Genomic DNA, 15,776 nt, shown 5'->3' with positions numbered 1-15,776 from the left:
AAAATCATGATAATCGTAACTAGGATAATATGGTACTGAAATAATTTTATAAGACTTTCTCAGACTAATATTTACCACAATAACAAAATATTAATATGTATTCATAGTAAAATTAATCGAACATTTATCTTATAGCGTAGATTTTTTATTGTGACAAATATTAATCAGAGAAACTCGTAAAATTCTTCCAATATCATATTGTCCCGCATGATTACCGTGATTTTCAGGATAAATTCTAAAAGAAAATTCTCTCTGTGCATTAATCGCAACATATCAATAATTAATTGAAAAATATTTAAACTCATCTCTCTTACTTTCGAACCTCTTCGGAGAGGTATCGGCATTCAATTATGCGGCCTATACGCATCGCTGAGATTTATTGAGGCTTAAACTTCCCGATGGTCCTTCGTGGTCCTTGAAGCGCCTTCGAATGGTCCGTCCACTCAATTTCCCCAGAACTTGTACTGGACCCCAATCGGGACAAGATCATCATATACCGAGAATCGACGTGCCGTTCTGCTTTTCTCCCACCCGTCGTTGTTGTCATCTCGTCCCTTTCCAGTGAGTTTCCAGCGGAAAGGGCGGAATTCCGCGCGCGTGCGCACGCACGCACATTCGCACATTTATTCGCATGACCGCGGCCAAGGAACGGACTGAAATGGACGTAGGTCAGTTACGCGAAAGCCGCGCGCGATAAAATCGCGGGGCCGTAAATAACATTTATTTCAGTCATTACGGCGCGCGTTATGCAATTAACATGCGGACATGTATAATGCATGATATAGCGTGTGCATTAACGCCGCCGTGGGGCCTTGCCTCTCGATTTTCGCACGCGCTCCTCGCCGGAAATCCGACTGGAGGCGCGATGATGATGGCGCACTTGCGGATTTTTTATCTTCCTCGCGGCAACCACGAATTAAATTAATGCTTATCGTTTCTTATTGTTATATATATATGTACTTTGCTCCGAGAAATATGTGCGGTTTTACACGTCCAAATAAGGGAAGCACGTTTTTCACAGCACTTATCAGAATCCGATCGTTATAATTATATTTCATTATATTATTATATTCTACTATATTTTATATACCTATCTGTTATATATAATATATGCTATACAAGGTGTCCCAGAAATGGCGAAAAAGGTTTTAATGACAGATTTCTGGTATCATTCGAAGATGATTTTTCCTCAGCGAAAATGTCGAGACACCAATAATTTTCGAATTATCAGCAGTTGAAAATAAAAGCTTTTTTTGGAAACTAAACCTTGTGGAAATAAAATAATATTGACAGAACCACAATCTTCAGTTAATTTTAGATAGAGTTTAATAGAATTTTAATATCAAGCTTAGTTATAAAGATACATAATAATAAAAATTGGGAACACGCTAAAAATGATGGCCTCTCTCAACATTTTCACTAAGGAAAAATCGTCTCTAAATGATACCAGGAATCTGTCATTAAAAACTTTTCCGCCAGTTCTAGGACACCCTGTATATCTGTTTTTAATGAAATTTATACTCGAGAAAAACGCAATGTGTTATTTCGTAGAAACTTTCATTAACAAAATTATTTTTGAACCTCGTCTGTGCGCTATTACACGAATAAACTTTCGACGGTGCAACAAAGAAATTCGGGAAGACGTCAGTTGGCAGTTTACGAACATAAATTCGTGTCGCTCTCTGGAAGTCGCTATACTTTATATACCTCCGCTTTGTTCGGCTCTCGCAAACTTCGGGTCCCCGAAGTGGGTGGACGAGTTGGCGCGCTGCCGTAATAATAACCAAGCTCTTCCGTACTTTCGCAACTTTTGAGCGGGAAAGGGACGGGATCCGCGAACTGCTCTGCACGCGCGTGTTCTTTTTTGTGAGTATAGGTCAGTTATGCAACAGTGACCGTCATCGTCCGCGACCTCTCTTTTTTTTTGTTTCCTCTCGATCGAAAAATTGTGTCGTTATTTTCGACGTCTTCTCCTCTATCATTTATCTCTCCCCTAATTGCATAATTCAGTGTTTCGTGCAAAGAGTAATAATTTCATTATTTTGAAATTAAAATAGAATCAGCCGGACGAGGTGAAAGGAGAAAAAAGTGTTTTGCATGCGAAAATTCTATTTCACTAATAATAGAAACTTAAAATAGTTGTTTTGGCCAGAGTGCCTACTGTATTTAGAACTGCATTTGGGGCAATTTTGATTTTATCGGTAACGCGATCAACTATAAAAGTGTTCCTAAATATAAAAAAACGCGACAATTTTATTTCGAAGCGGATACACATATGAAGGATCTCTCGCGATAATTTATGAATGAAAAATTGAGCGGGCGCTCTCGAATTCGCTGTGCGAGAGATTCGAAATTGGGTAGATGATTCGATAGACGAGGAATGAAGATGAGTCAATAAAACGGCGCGGCGGCACGCGTCTTTCTGCCACTTGCCGCCACGAGACTGTGACTAACTAGCCTGTATGAAGTTAGCCCCCCATTTTTCGAATTTTAAAATCTTAAAGGTTGTTCCAGGTTGTTCTAGACTTGTTCTAAATTGTTCCAAAAGATCAAATTTAAAAAATAAAAATTTTCGCGAAAAATGGAAAAAAACGATTTTTTGACCTGGCCCCCCATTTTTCGAAAATCGAACTTTTAAAGGTTGTTCCAGATTGTTCTAGTTGTTCTAAACATTGTTCCAAAATGATAATTCCCTAAACAAAATATTTCACGAGATATAATAAAAAAATAGTTTCGTGCGCTAAAACAGTATTTTTACGTTTTCGGCTATAGTTATTATCTCTTAAACACCAAACTGTATATTTTAGCTAAAAACGAACAGAACAACCTGGAACAACTCTCAATTTTGCTAGAACATAATTTTAAAGAGTACTTTACTCTTGGAAATAAACATATTTTTGTTGTTTTTTCGTGTTTTTCGACCGATAACGACGTGACAGCGATCCCAAACTATAGAACAATTACGTACTGGCATAGAACAACTTGGAACAACTCTCAGTTTTGCTAGAACATTATTTTAAAGGGTACTTTACTCTTGGAAATAAACACATTTTTTTTGTTTTTTCATCTTTTTTGCCCGCTAAAGTCGCGATAGCGGTCCCAAACTATAGAACAATTACGTACTGGCATAGAACAACTTGAAACAACTCTCAGTTTTGCTGGAACATTATTTTAAAGAGTACTTTACTCTTGGAAATAAACACATTTTACTTGTTTTTTTGTGTTTTTCGACCGATAACGTCGCGACAGCGGTCCCAAACTATAGAACAATTACGTACTGGCATAGAACAACTTGGAACAACTCTCAATTTTGCTAGAACATAATTTTAAAGAGTACTTTACTCTTGGAAATAAACACATTTTTCTTGTTTTTTTGTGTTTTTCGACCGATAACGTCGCGACAGCGGTCCCAAACTATAGAACAATTACGTACTGGCATAGAACAACTTGGAACAACTCTCAGTTTTGCTGGAACATTATTTTAAAGAGTACTTTACTCTTGGAAATAAACACATTTTTTTTGTTTTTTCATCTTTTTTGCCCGCTAAAGTCGCGATAGCGGTCCCAAACTATAGAACAATTACGTACTGGCATAGAACAACTTGGAACAACTCTCAGTTTTGCTGGAACATTATTTTAAAGAGTACTTTACTCTAGGAAATAAACACATTTTTTTTTGTTTTTTCATCTTTTTTGCTCGCTAAAGTCGCGATAGCGGTCCCAAACTATAGAACAATTACGTACTGGCATAGAACAACTTGGAACAACTCTCAATTTTGCTAGAACATAATTTTAAAGAGTACTTTACTCTTGGAAATAAACACATTTTACTTGTTTTTTTGTGTTTTTCGACCGATAACGTCGCGACAGCGGTCCCAAACTATAGAACAATTACGTACTGGCATAGAACAACTTGGAACAACTCTCAGTTTTGCTAGAACATTATTTTAAAGGGTACTTTACTCTTAGAAATAAACACATTTTTTTTGTTTTTTCATCTTTTTTGCCCGCTAAAGTCGCGATAGCAGTCCCAAACTATAGAACAATTACGTACTGGCATAGAACAACTTGGAACAACTCTCAATTTTGCTAGAACATAATTTTAAAGAGTACTTTACTCTTGGAAATAAACACATTTTACTTGTTTTTTTGTGTTTTTCGACCGATAACGTCGCGACAGCGGTCCCAAACTATAGAACAATTACGTACTGGCATAGAACAACTTGGAACAACTCTCAATTTTGCTAGAACATAATTTTAAAGAGTACTTTACTCTTGGAAATAAACACATTTTTCTTGTTTTTTTGTGTTTTTCGACCGATAACGACGTGACAGCGATCCCAAACTATAGAACAATTACGTACTGACATAGAACAACTTGGAACAACTCTCAGTTTTGCTAGAACATTATTTTAAAGGGTACTTTACTCTTGGAAATAAACACATTTTTTTTGTTTTTTCATCTTTTTTGCCCGCTAAAGTCGCGATAGCGGCCCCAAACTATAGAACAATTACGTACTGGCATAGAACAACTTGGAACAACTCTCAATTTTGCTAGAACATAATTTTAAAGAGTACTTTACTCTTGGAAATAAACACATTTTTTTTGTTTTTTCATCTTTTTTGCCCGCTAAAGTCGCGATAGCGGTCCCAAACTATAGAACAATTACGTACTGGCATAGAGCAACTTGGAACAACTCTCAATTTTGCTAGAACATAATTTTAAAGAGTACTTTACTCTTGGAAACACATTTTTCTTGTTTTTTTGTGTTTTTCGACCGATAACGACGTGACAGCGCCCCAAACTATAGAACAATTACGTACTGGCATAGAACAACTTGGAACAACTCTCAGTTTTGCTAGAACATAATTTTAAAGGGTACTTTACTCTTAGAAATAAACACATTTTTCTTGTTTTTTTGTGATTTTCGACCGATAACGTCGCGACAGCGGTCCCAAACTATAGAACAATTACGTACTGGCATAGAACAACTTGGAACAACTCTCAGTTTTGCTGGAACATAATTTTAAAGAGTACTTTACTCTTGGAAATAAACACATTTTTCTTGTTTTTTTGTGTTTTTCGACCGATAACGTCGCGACAGCAGTCTCAAACTATAGAACAATTACGTACTGGCATAGAACAACTTGGAACAACTCTCAGTTTTGCTAGAACATTATTTTAAAGAGTACTTTACTCTTAGAAATAAACACATTTTTTTTGTTTTTTCATCTTTTTTGCCCGCTAAAGTCGCGATAGCGGTCCCAAACTATAGAACAATTACGTACTGGCATAGAACAACTTGGAACAACTCTCAATTTTGCTAGAACATAATTTTAAAGAGTACTTTACTCTTGGAAATAAACACATTTTTCTTGTTTTTTTGTGTTTTTCGACCGATAACGTCGCGACAGCGGTCCCAAACTATAGAACAATTACGTACTGGCATAGAACAACTTGGAACAACTCTCAGTTTTGCTAGAACATTATTTTAAAGGGTACTTTACTCTTAGAAATAAACACATTTTTCTTGTTTTTTTGTGATTTTCGACCGATAACGTCGCGACAGCGGTCCCAAACTATAGAACAATTACGTACTGGCATAGAACAACTTGGAACAACTCTCAGTTTTGCTGGAACATAATTTTAAAGAGTACTTTACTCTTGGAAATAAACACATTTTTCTTGTTTTTTTGTGTTTTTCGACCGATAACGTCGCGACAGCGGTCTCAAACTATAGAACAATTACGTACTGGCATAGAACAACTTGGAACAACTCTCAGTTTTGCTAGAACATTATTTTAAAGAGTACTTTACTCTTAGAAATAAACACATTTTTTTTGTTTTTTCATCTTTTTTGCCCGCTAAAGTCGCGATAGCGGTCCCAAACTATAGAACAATTACGTACTGGCATAGAACAACTTGGAACAACTCTCAATTTTGCTAGAACATAATTTTAAAGAGTACTTTACTCTTGGAAATAAACACATTTTTCTTGTTTTTTTGTGTTTTTCGACCGATAACGTCGCGACAGCGGTCCCAAACTATAGAACAATTACGTACTGGCATAGAACAACTTGGAACAACTCTCAGTTTTGCTAGAACATTATTTTAAAGGGTACTTTACTCTTAGAAATAAACACATTTTTTTTGTTTTTTCATCTTTTTTGCTCGCTAAAGTCGCGACAGCGATCGTAAACTATAGAACAGTTACGTACTGGCATAGAACAACTTGGAACAACTCTCAATTTTACTAGAACATGTTTATTTCCAAGAGTAAAGTACTCTTTAAAATTATGTTGTAGCAAAACTGAGAGTTGTTCCAAGTTGTTCTATGCCAGTACGTAATTGTTCTATAGTTTGGGACCGCTATCGCGACTTTAGCGGGCAAAAAAGATGAAAAAACAAAAAAAATGTGTTTATTTCCAAGAGTAAAGTACTCTTTAAAATAATGTTCCAGCAAAACTGAGAGTTGTTCCAAGTTGTTCTATGCCAGTACGTAATTGTTCTATAGTTTGGGACCGCTGTCGCGACGTTATCGGTCGAAAAACACAAAAAAACAAGAAAAATGTGTTTATTTCCAAGAGTAAAGTACTCTTTAAAATTATGTTCTAGCAAAATTGAGAGTTGTTCCAAGTTGTTCTGTGCCAGTACGTAATTGTTCTATAGTTTGGGACCGCTATCGCGACTTTAGCGGGCAAAAAAGATGAAAAAACAAAAAAAATGTGTTTATTTCCAAGAGTAAAGTACCCTTTAAAATAATGTTCTAGCAAAACTGAGAGTTGTTCCAAGTTGTTCTATGCCAGTACGTAATTGTTCTATAGTTTGGGACCGCTGTCGCGACCTTATCGGTCGAAAAACACGAAAAAAACAAGAAAAATGTGTTTATTTCCAAGAGTAAAGTACTCTTTAAAATAATGTTCTAGCAAAACTGAGAGTTGTTCCAAGTTGTTCTATGCCAGTACGTAATTGTTCTATAGTTTGGGACTGCTGTCGCGACGTTATCGGTCGAAAAACAAAAAAACAAGAAAAATGTGTTTAATTCCAAGAGTAAAGTACTCTTTAAAATTATGTTCTAGCAAAATTGAGAGTTGTTCCAAGTTGTTCTATGCCAGTACGTAATTTTTCTATAGTTTGGGACCGCTATCGCGACTTTAGCGGGCAAAAAAGATGAAAAAACAAAAAAAATGTGTTTATTTCCAAGAGTAAAGTACCCTTTAAAATAATGTTCTAGCAAAACTGAGAGTTGTTCCAAGTTGTTCTATGCCAGTACGTAATTGTTCTATAGTTTGGGACCGCTGTCGCGACCTTATCGGTCGAAAAACACGAAAAAACAAGAAAAATGTGTTTATTTCCAAGAGTAAAGTACTCTTTAAAATAATGTTCTAGCAAAACTGAGAGTTGTTCCAAGTTGTTCTATGCCAGTACGTAATTGTTCTATAGTTTGGGACTGCTGTCGCGACGTTATCGGTCGAAAAACACAAAAAAACAAGAAAAATGTGTTTAATTCCAAGAGTAAAGTACTCTTTAAAATTATGTTCTAGCAAAATTGAGAGTTGTTCCAAGTTGTTCTATGCCAGTACGTAATTTTTCTATAGTTTGGGACCGCTATCGCGACTTTAGCGGGCAAAAAAGATGAAAAAACAAAAAAAATGTGTTTATTTCCAAGAGTATAGTACCCTTTAAAATAATGTTCTAGCAAAACTGAGAGTTGTTCCAAGTTGTTCTATGCCAGTACGTAATTGTTCTATAGTTTGGGACCGCTGTCGCGACCTTATCGGTCGAAAAACACGAAAAAACAAGAAAAATGTGTTTATTTCCAAGAGTAAAGTACTCTTTAAAATTATGTTCTAGCAAAATTGAGAGTTGTTCCAAGTTGTTCTATGCCAGTACGTAATTGTTCTATAGTTTGGGACTGCTATCGCGACTTTAGCGAGCAAAAAAAATGAAAAAACAAAAAAAATGTGTTTATTTCCAAGAGTAAATTACCCTTTAAAATAATGTTCTAGCAAAACTGAGAGTTGTTCCAAGTTGTTCTATGCCAGTACGTAATTGTTCTATAGTTTGGGACTGCTGTCGCGACGTTATCGGTCGAAAAACACAAAAAAACAAGAAAAATGTGTTTATTTCCAAGAGTAAAGTACTCTTTAAAATTATGTTCTAGCAAAATTGAGAGTTGTTCCAAGTTGTTCTATGCCAGTACGTAATTGTTCTATAGTTTGGGACCGCTATCGCGACTTTAGCGGGCAAAAAAGATGAAAAAACAAAAAAAATGTGTTTATTTCCAAGAGTATAGTACCCTTTAAAATAATGTTCTAGCAAAACTGAGAGTTGTTCCAAGTTGTTCTATGCCAGTACGTAATTGTTCTATAGTTTGGGATCGCTGTCACGTCGTTATTGGTCGAAAAACACGAAAAAACAACAAAAATATGTTTATTTCCAAGAGTAAAGTACTCTTTAAAATTATGTTCTAGCAAAATTGAGAGTTGTTCCAGGTTGTTCTGTTCGTTTTTAGCTAAAATATACAGTTTGGTGTTTAAGAGATAATAACTATAGCCGAAAACGTAAAAATACTGTTTTAGCGCACGAAACTATTTTTTTATTATATCTCGTGAAATATTTTGTTTAGGGAATTATCACTTTGGAACAATGTTTAGAACAACTAGAACAATCTGGAACAACTTTTAAAAGTTCGATTTTCGAAAAATGGGGGGCCAGGTCAAAAAATCGTTTTTTTTCCATTTTTCGCGAAAATTTTTATTTTTTAAATTTGATCTTTTGGAACAATTTAGAACAAGTCTAGAACAACCTGGAACAACCTTTAAAATTTTAAAATTCGAAAAATGGGGGGCTAACTTCATACAGGCGACTAACTAACTACGGTTACGCGTTGCGTAAACGTCGCGCGCGCACTATCGTAACGTGGATGGAAAGGTCAGTGTCTCTCTTTCTCTCGGGTGTGTGACGTCGTCGTGGTTTGTGCGCGCGAACGGAACGGACAGACGTCCCGAAATATCTGCGCGAATGGGAGAGGAAGATCGACGATGATCGCGCTTGCCTTATCCGGACGCGGGGCAACGGGAGATCATTGTTGTTTTTTTCTCTCACTCTCTTTCTCTCGTGGCCCAGACTTTACAGCCCCGACGGTATAATTTACGGCCGCTGATATACGCGACACAAAACGATGCTTGCATACTTTTTTTGCGCGCGGAACGAAAAACCTGCCTTGTTCGCCAACGAACGACGAGGAACGAATGCGAGACTTGCATTTTGGAGGATTTTTTTTTAAATATGTATACACTCTTTTTCGAGGAACCTGTAATAATGCGGAAGATTGCGAGCTCTCGTAACGACTTGTCACGTTTGTTCGTATACGCGCGCTTATCGATCCCGCGTGTTTTTCATTCACATTTAGCGATAAACGTGACTGTCTCGTGATTCTTGTTCTCGTATTTACATTGAATGGACTCGGTGTTGTAAGAGCAAATCTAGCGTAAAACGAAGAATTATATGTATGAGAGAGTCGATCGGTTATTGATACCGAAAATTCTCTTCTTTATTTTAGTGATGTCGGTTAATATTTTTTGACAGAAATCAGCTGATTGATACCGAAAATTCTCTTCTTTATTTTAGTAATGTCGGTTAATATTTTTTGACAGAAATCAGCTAATTTCTGTCAAAAAATATATATTATAAAAATTAAAATAGTAATATGTTGCAAATCAGCTGATTTCTGTCAAAAAATATTAACCGACACCACTAAAATAAAGAAGAGAATTTTCGGTATCAATCAGCTGATTTCTGTCAAAAAATATTAATCGAGGATAAAGTATGATAACACATTATTTACAACATATTACTATTTTAATTTTTATAACATATATCATTATTTTAAAATTTAATTAGTAAATTAACGCTTTATTAATATTTTTGACAGAAGTCAGCTGATTAAAGCGTTATCAGCTGATTTCTGGCAAGAGATATTCGAGTTTAAACAAACTTTATATTTTTTTTTAAATATTCCTTTTAATATAAAATCGAAGAATAGTATAGCACGCGTTTATGTTGTTTTACTAATTTATTTTTTGATTTGCTAGACTCTTCATAACTGCTTGATATAAAATATAAAGTATCTCTGGTAACATTTTTTCTGCGTTCAAGTACAAACGAAGAAGCGGCAACTTGTGCGCAAATGTTTTGAAATTAGATTGCTATTAACAAATTCGATAATGAAGCCGGAACGCGCGTCTCGTGTTTTCCGTCTATATAGTATATCTCCCCGCGCCTCGATTTGCCTGGAAATTACCGAAACGGGTCGTACTACGATACTGGAAGCCATAGAACCCGAAACGACGGGGCCAATTGGTAATGTCTGGGCCTGTAATTAGATTTGCGTTGGTGGTAACATCATTACTTGGTAAGTTTGCAATTTCCTCGTGGCCGCCGCCATCGTAGTCGTCGTCGTCGTTGTCGTCGTCGTCGCCGCCTCGCTCATCGTCTCCGCAACCGGTTCCTCGGTTCCCTTCGTGGCGCTTCGCGGTCACTTCAGAGCCACTGTCGACCGCCGGACTCGTTTCGCTTGTACCTGGGGGGAAAAAAGGTGCGACCGGAACGTGGCAAGGGACGACGAGTCCTTTATACTCGAATAAATTGTACTGCCGTTTTGCATGGTGTACGAACATTTACAATTTTAACTCGGTTATAAAGAATATCTCTTCATTTTCTTCATTCAGCCATTTAGCTCGTAAATTAAGTAAGAAAAATTTTACAATTTTTATTCGGTTAAAGAATATCCTATTTTCTTCATTCATCTCAATTCAACTCATATATTAAGTAAGAAAAAATTTATTATTAAATGAATAATGCGACAGAAGTAAAAGATACCTCTTATAATATAATAGGTATAATATCGATATAATATAAGGATAACAAGATGTAATAATAGACAATTAAGTTGTATTAAGGAGATAATGCGAAGAGTAAGATCTCTCGTAATAATATCGATATAATACAAAGATAATAAAATATAATTTAGGCGCGAACTTTCTCTCTCGAAAGAATCTCACTTTTACACTGGAGCTAAATTAATTCGTCGCATTTTTTCATGTTACAGTGGAGTCGCAATATCTTGCGGGGAATGCAGCAGCAGCGGAACCAGCGATATCACGGAACCTGGGTCGCCGTGCAGCACCAGCAGCGACGAGGGAATAGCCGCGATACGCGGCACGTCCGCCAGTCCGCTGCTACCGACCCTGTCCAAGCTGGCGCCGTCGTCGCAGATCGGCACCAGGCCCCAGTGGCCCTGGACCCCGCCGTTGGCGGCGACCGCCTGCTCCACCACCGCGTACAAGAGGCTGAGAGGTGAACCGGAAGCTGGCGCTCTTCCGCGCTCCGGCGCCGCCGATCCCACCTCCAGGGGTGCCGGCAAGGGAAACGGAAAGACTGGTCAACATCATCACGAGTCGCAGGGAAAGATCACGGAGTACTTTAAGACTCAGATCAAGCCGCAACAGCCGAAGGTTGGTACATTTTTATTTCTCAGCGTGAGCATTTTAGAGGTCCTATTATTCGTCAATATTTTTTTTATACTTCTCAATTTTAGTATTAAACTGCGTCCTCACTGGAGTAACTTTTTGTTGATGTTTTTTTAAAAAGGTTGCTAGTTGCCGAAAGCTCTTAAAGTTTCTTGTTGTACCTTTTTAAAGTTCCTTGTTGTTTCTATTATCAGTTAATAAAAGTTGCTGCTTGGTGTGTGTGTTTCCATTCGAAGCGGTAAAGATAAAGGAAAAATTAGCAACACGCGTCAACAAATCGCAAAGGAACACATGTTTCTTCAGTATAGATCTTCAATTTTCAGTGATACAGTCGCGGTTAAAATGGGAAGAGAAACAAAACCCAAATGTTCCTGTAATTTTATTGCTTTAGTATGGACAAAATGTTGTCACAAGTTGACATATGTCGAATTATTTTAAAAAATTTAGCAACAATTAAGCAACAAAAAATTGCTCATTGTTGCTTCAGTGAAGACAGCTTTAGAACACTAAAAGCACACGGTTGCTCTGGTATTAAAAAATTAAGAAATTGTTAAAAAATGAAGTTGATTCCGAGAGAGAAAAATATGTTCGAAACTACAAAAGAGTATTAGGAAGAAATAATAAGGATGTCAAGGATCAAATTTGGTGTTCCTTAATAGATAGTGAAAAACATTTGTCTGTAAAAAATAAATGGTCAAACGCTACAGGTGTCCGATCCATAATTTCTTTGCGTTTCGGAAGAAATGAATTTTTACAAGGCTGTTTTGAACGATTTATGAGTTGCGTCGAAGATTTCAGGGATTTATATTGTAATACTCGAACGTAATAATACCAACAGAATTCCGAATTGTATGGAAATCTTTTTCTTTATGTTCTTTCAAAAGTTAAAGAAAAAGTATACAATTGTGAAAAAAACTTTTTCATCGTTCAATTTATATAAAGTGGAGAATTTTAATCGCGAATAAAATAAAATAAAATCTTTACGAATTATCTGCGAATTGTAAATATTTTATTAAAAATTTAATTATTATAAAATGGCGTATAATATTAATCGTATCATTGGCGACATTTAATTCGTAATTTAATTTATAATACTCAGTTATATATTAAAGCGAAGAAAACTCGTAGGAAAAAGAAAAAATGTTTCCTCGATAAAATTAACATTGCAACGGAAGTTATTGAAGATATCTCTACTTCGCGCGTGGACACTTTAGATACAGATTCGCCTTATCTGTAAACTCGCACATTATCGGATATTGAATTAGCTTTTTTTTTTAAATCCGTCTGTGCAAAAGTGGTCTTTTCCTGTCAATCGATATTAATTCGCGGAAACTTGCTCTCGCATTCGATCGATTATTTAACATGACACATACTTGATAATTTACAGCATTTAAATGTTACAAATATATGGCTCGTATTTATAGAATGTAAAAAATATTAATGTTAAACAAAACAAAGATGAAGAAATGATTAACGATATTACGATTACGAGAAACAAATAGAGAAGCGCATATAAAACAATCTATATAAGTAAACAATTTTTTTACACTTATAATTTTTTTAATCGAATTTTTTTTATTTAATTGAAAGATTATTTCGATGTTGTTGCGATCCAAACAGTCTTGAATTTACAACAGCAAAAATAAAGATATTTTTGATGTTATACCGAGATGTGTTTACTAAAGAATATTAAACACACATATATACTGTTCCTTATCATAAAATTCGTGTTTAATATAAATCCACATTTAATTATATTATCTTCATTGTTTTTACAATATGAACATTATTAACATTATTACTTTGGATACTTTTTTCTTTAGAGAAGAGACTCAAAAACTTCCCGTTTGATTACCTTTGACTTAACTTGACGATAATACCTAACCAGCTGATAAAAATAATAAATAAGAAATACAATCGTTCCATCACTGTACAATAACATTTCTGTCGACAGGTCAAGAAAACAAGCGAAATGTCAGTGCTAGTAGCGAAAAGCACATCGGAGTTTCGGAGGCCACCTACGGTGCAGAGGAACAAAGGTGGTCTTGCTAAATATCTGGGAAATAATATGTCGTCGAATTCAAACCGCGTCTCCTCGGCTAATGACTGGGAGGTGAGAACGCTAACGTCGCCGTCGGCTGCCTCGAAGAAGCCACCGTTGGTCATCGCGCCGAGAGCCAACAATAAGATAGACAAGAAACTGCCGAAGCCGCTGCCAAGTCTGCCAATCTCGAACGACGTACTCAAGAATCTACCCAAGATCTCATCCCTTAGGTACAGATAATTTCAATTTCGAATTCGCAGCATGTCTTCGCAAGAACGCTGATTTCACTATTCATTGATTCATTGATTTATTCGCTAATTAGGCGCACATAACGAGTTGAAAGTTTGGATTATTCTATCTTTAATATTTGGGTTCATATTTATATTGTATTTCAGTCAAAAAAAATATGTCGCGTATTTTCTTGTCGAAAATTTGTTTTTCTGATACGATTTCTTCTTTCAGAATAATATCTTAAGATCCCATGAAGAAAATACACGGCGCAATCCTGAGCTAATTTTAATGATATTATCTTCCAGGCCTTTTATGATCGATGTGTGTACAGCTGGGGGGGTTCATAATAATATTAATACTAATATTAATTCACCGCGAAAGTGAGATTTTCGAATTTTCCAGAGGAAACATTTTTAGATGAACCTTGGTAAGTAAGGATTGTTTTCAGATTAATAACTACGTTTTTCTTTTTGACAGATTAACTTCGGACGCGAGTATCAACGCGACCAAATGCAGCTCTCCGCCAGCAAGCGCTCCTTCGTTAAGCGAGGCCGTGCCACTGGACTTTAAGGGTTGCATTCTATCGAAACCGCACGTGAATGAGAACAACAATTTGACGAACGGCTGCAGCAGTATTCTGGGCGCAGTTGAGGTCACAAAACGGTCGCGATTCACCCATCTCGAGGTTGTCTTCGCCGTCGAAGGAAGACAGTAAGGATGAGGATGCGCAGCCAACGCCTGTCGACGAGGACGACGTGGACGAGGAGGATTCTCGAAGTAGCGAGTCGAAACCGTCGTTGTCGCCCATTCTCTCCGCACCCACTACTATCCGGTTTCCGGCACGAGCTCCCGAGAAGGACAGACCACAGGCCACCGACAGCGGGATCTGCCGCTGGGATAAGTGCGAAGCTAGTTTTGAATCTGTGGGTGGTCTTCTGGAGCATTTACAGGTACATTGATTCTTCGTAGAAGGTTTTATATATCGATTCTCTTTCCTATTTCTTTCTTGAAAATAATCATGAACATTTCTTATTAATGTGTAGGATATAAAAAATTTATATAGTTTATGTATAATACTGTATTTATTTTACTGTATTTATTATTTTTGACAGGCTGCACACATCAACACGCAAACTGGTGGCGACAACTTCGTTTGCCAGTGGCAGGGTTGTAAGGTGCAAGGGAGAACTTCGTGTTCACGACGATGGCTGGAGAGACATGTTTTGTCTCACGGTGGCAATAAACCCTTCCGATGTATCGTCGACGGCTGCGGTTGTAGATTCAGCTCTCAGGTAAAATGTCGCGGTTTCTGCGCGCGATGTTGATTTACGTTGCGGGTAGAATTTCAGAGACTAAAGTACGCGTTCGTTTGTAGACGGCACTCGAAAGGCATGTGAATGGTCATTTTAATCAGCCGGAAACAAGTAACACTAACGGAAGACGTAGTTGCGAGAACGGCGGCAAACTAGTTAGAAGGAACGGAAAGAAGCTTAGATATAGGCGACAACCTTGGTCTGGTGAGTGTCACTTTATAACAAATTCTTCAATGGACGTAGATTTTATTTTAATTTTTTTTAACGTAATGTAGCACATATTGATAGTGTGGGAAATGTTAGATCGTTGAATATAACTTTACAGCGAGACTTTTTGATTACTTTGACTCGGGAGTGATGGAAGGTCTTCAGCATAGGCTACAGGAACTAGCGTCATCGAGGACGCAGGGGCAACTAGCTGAGACGCCAGGAAACTCGATGGCACTAACTAGTCAAGTATGTTGAGAGTGTAAAACTACCACAACGCATTGTTAAACTTGTCAATTAAATTCGCTAAAAAAAGATTTTCTTCCAGGTTTTAGCGAAGAGAGTCGAGATGGACGGAAAGACGAGAGTACTACTGCGGTGGTATCCTAAGGATATGTAAGTTCCACCCTGTAATTATAAACTTTCTCGTAACACCACCGCGTTGA

The 15,776-nt window shown here is 36.8% G+C and overlaps 1 protein-coding gene across 1 annotated transcript in view; it reads left to right on the top strand.

Annotated features, from left to right (window-relative positions):
- Positions 1–15,776, top strand: part of jing (AE binding protein 2 jing) — a 118,110-nt gene that overhangs the window by 93,522 nt on the left and 8,812 nt on the right. The window contains 8 exon segments of the mRNA XM_085482568.1: positions 11,115–11,520; positions 13,490–13,809; positions 14,288–14,456; positions 14,458–14,760; positions 14,923–15,102; positions 15,186–15,327; positions 15,449–15,579; positions 15,659–15,726. Of these exon segments, the coding sequence (XP_085338694.1) occupies positions 11,115–11,520; positions 13,490–13,809; positions 14,288–14,456; positions 14,458–14,760; positions 14,923–15,102; positions 15,186–15,327; positions 15,449–15,579; positions 15,659–15,726 (1,719 nt within the window).

This window comes from Nylanderia fulva, unplaced genomic scaffold, assembly GCF_048542155.1.
Source record: "Nylanderia fulva isolate GAGA-0341 unplaced genomic scaffold, ASM4854215v1 Scaffold21, whole genome shotgun sequence".
NCBI lineage: Eukaryota > Metazoa > Arthropoda > Insecta > Hymenoptera > Formicidae > Nylanderia > Nylanderia fulva.
Note: the sequence above shows the minus strand (reverse complement) of the source record. Positions and strands in the feature narration are given on the sequence as shown.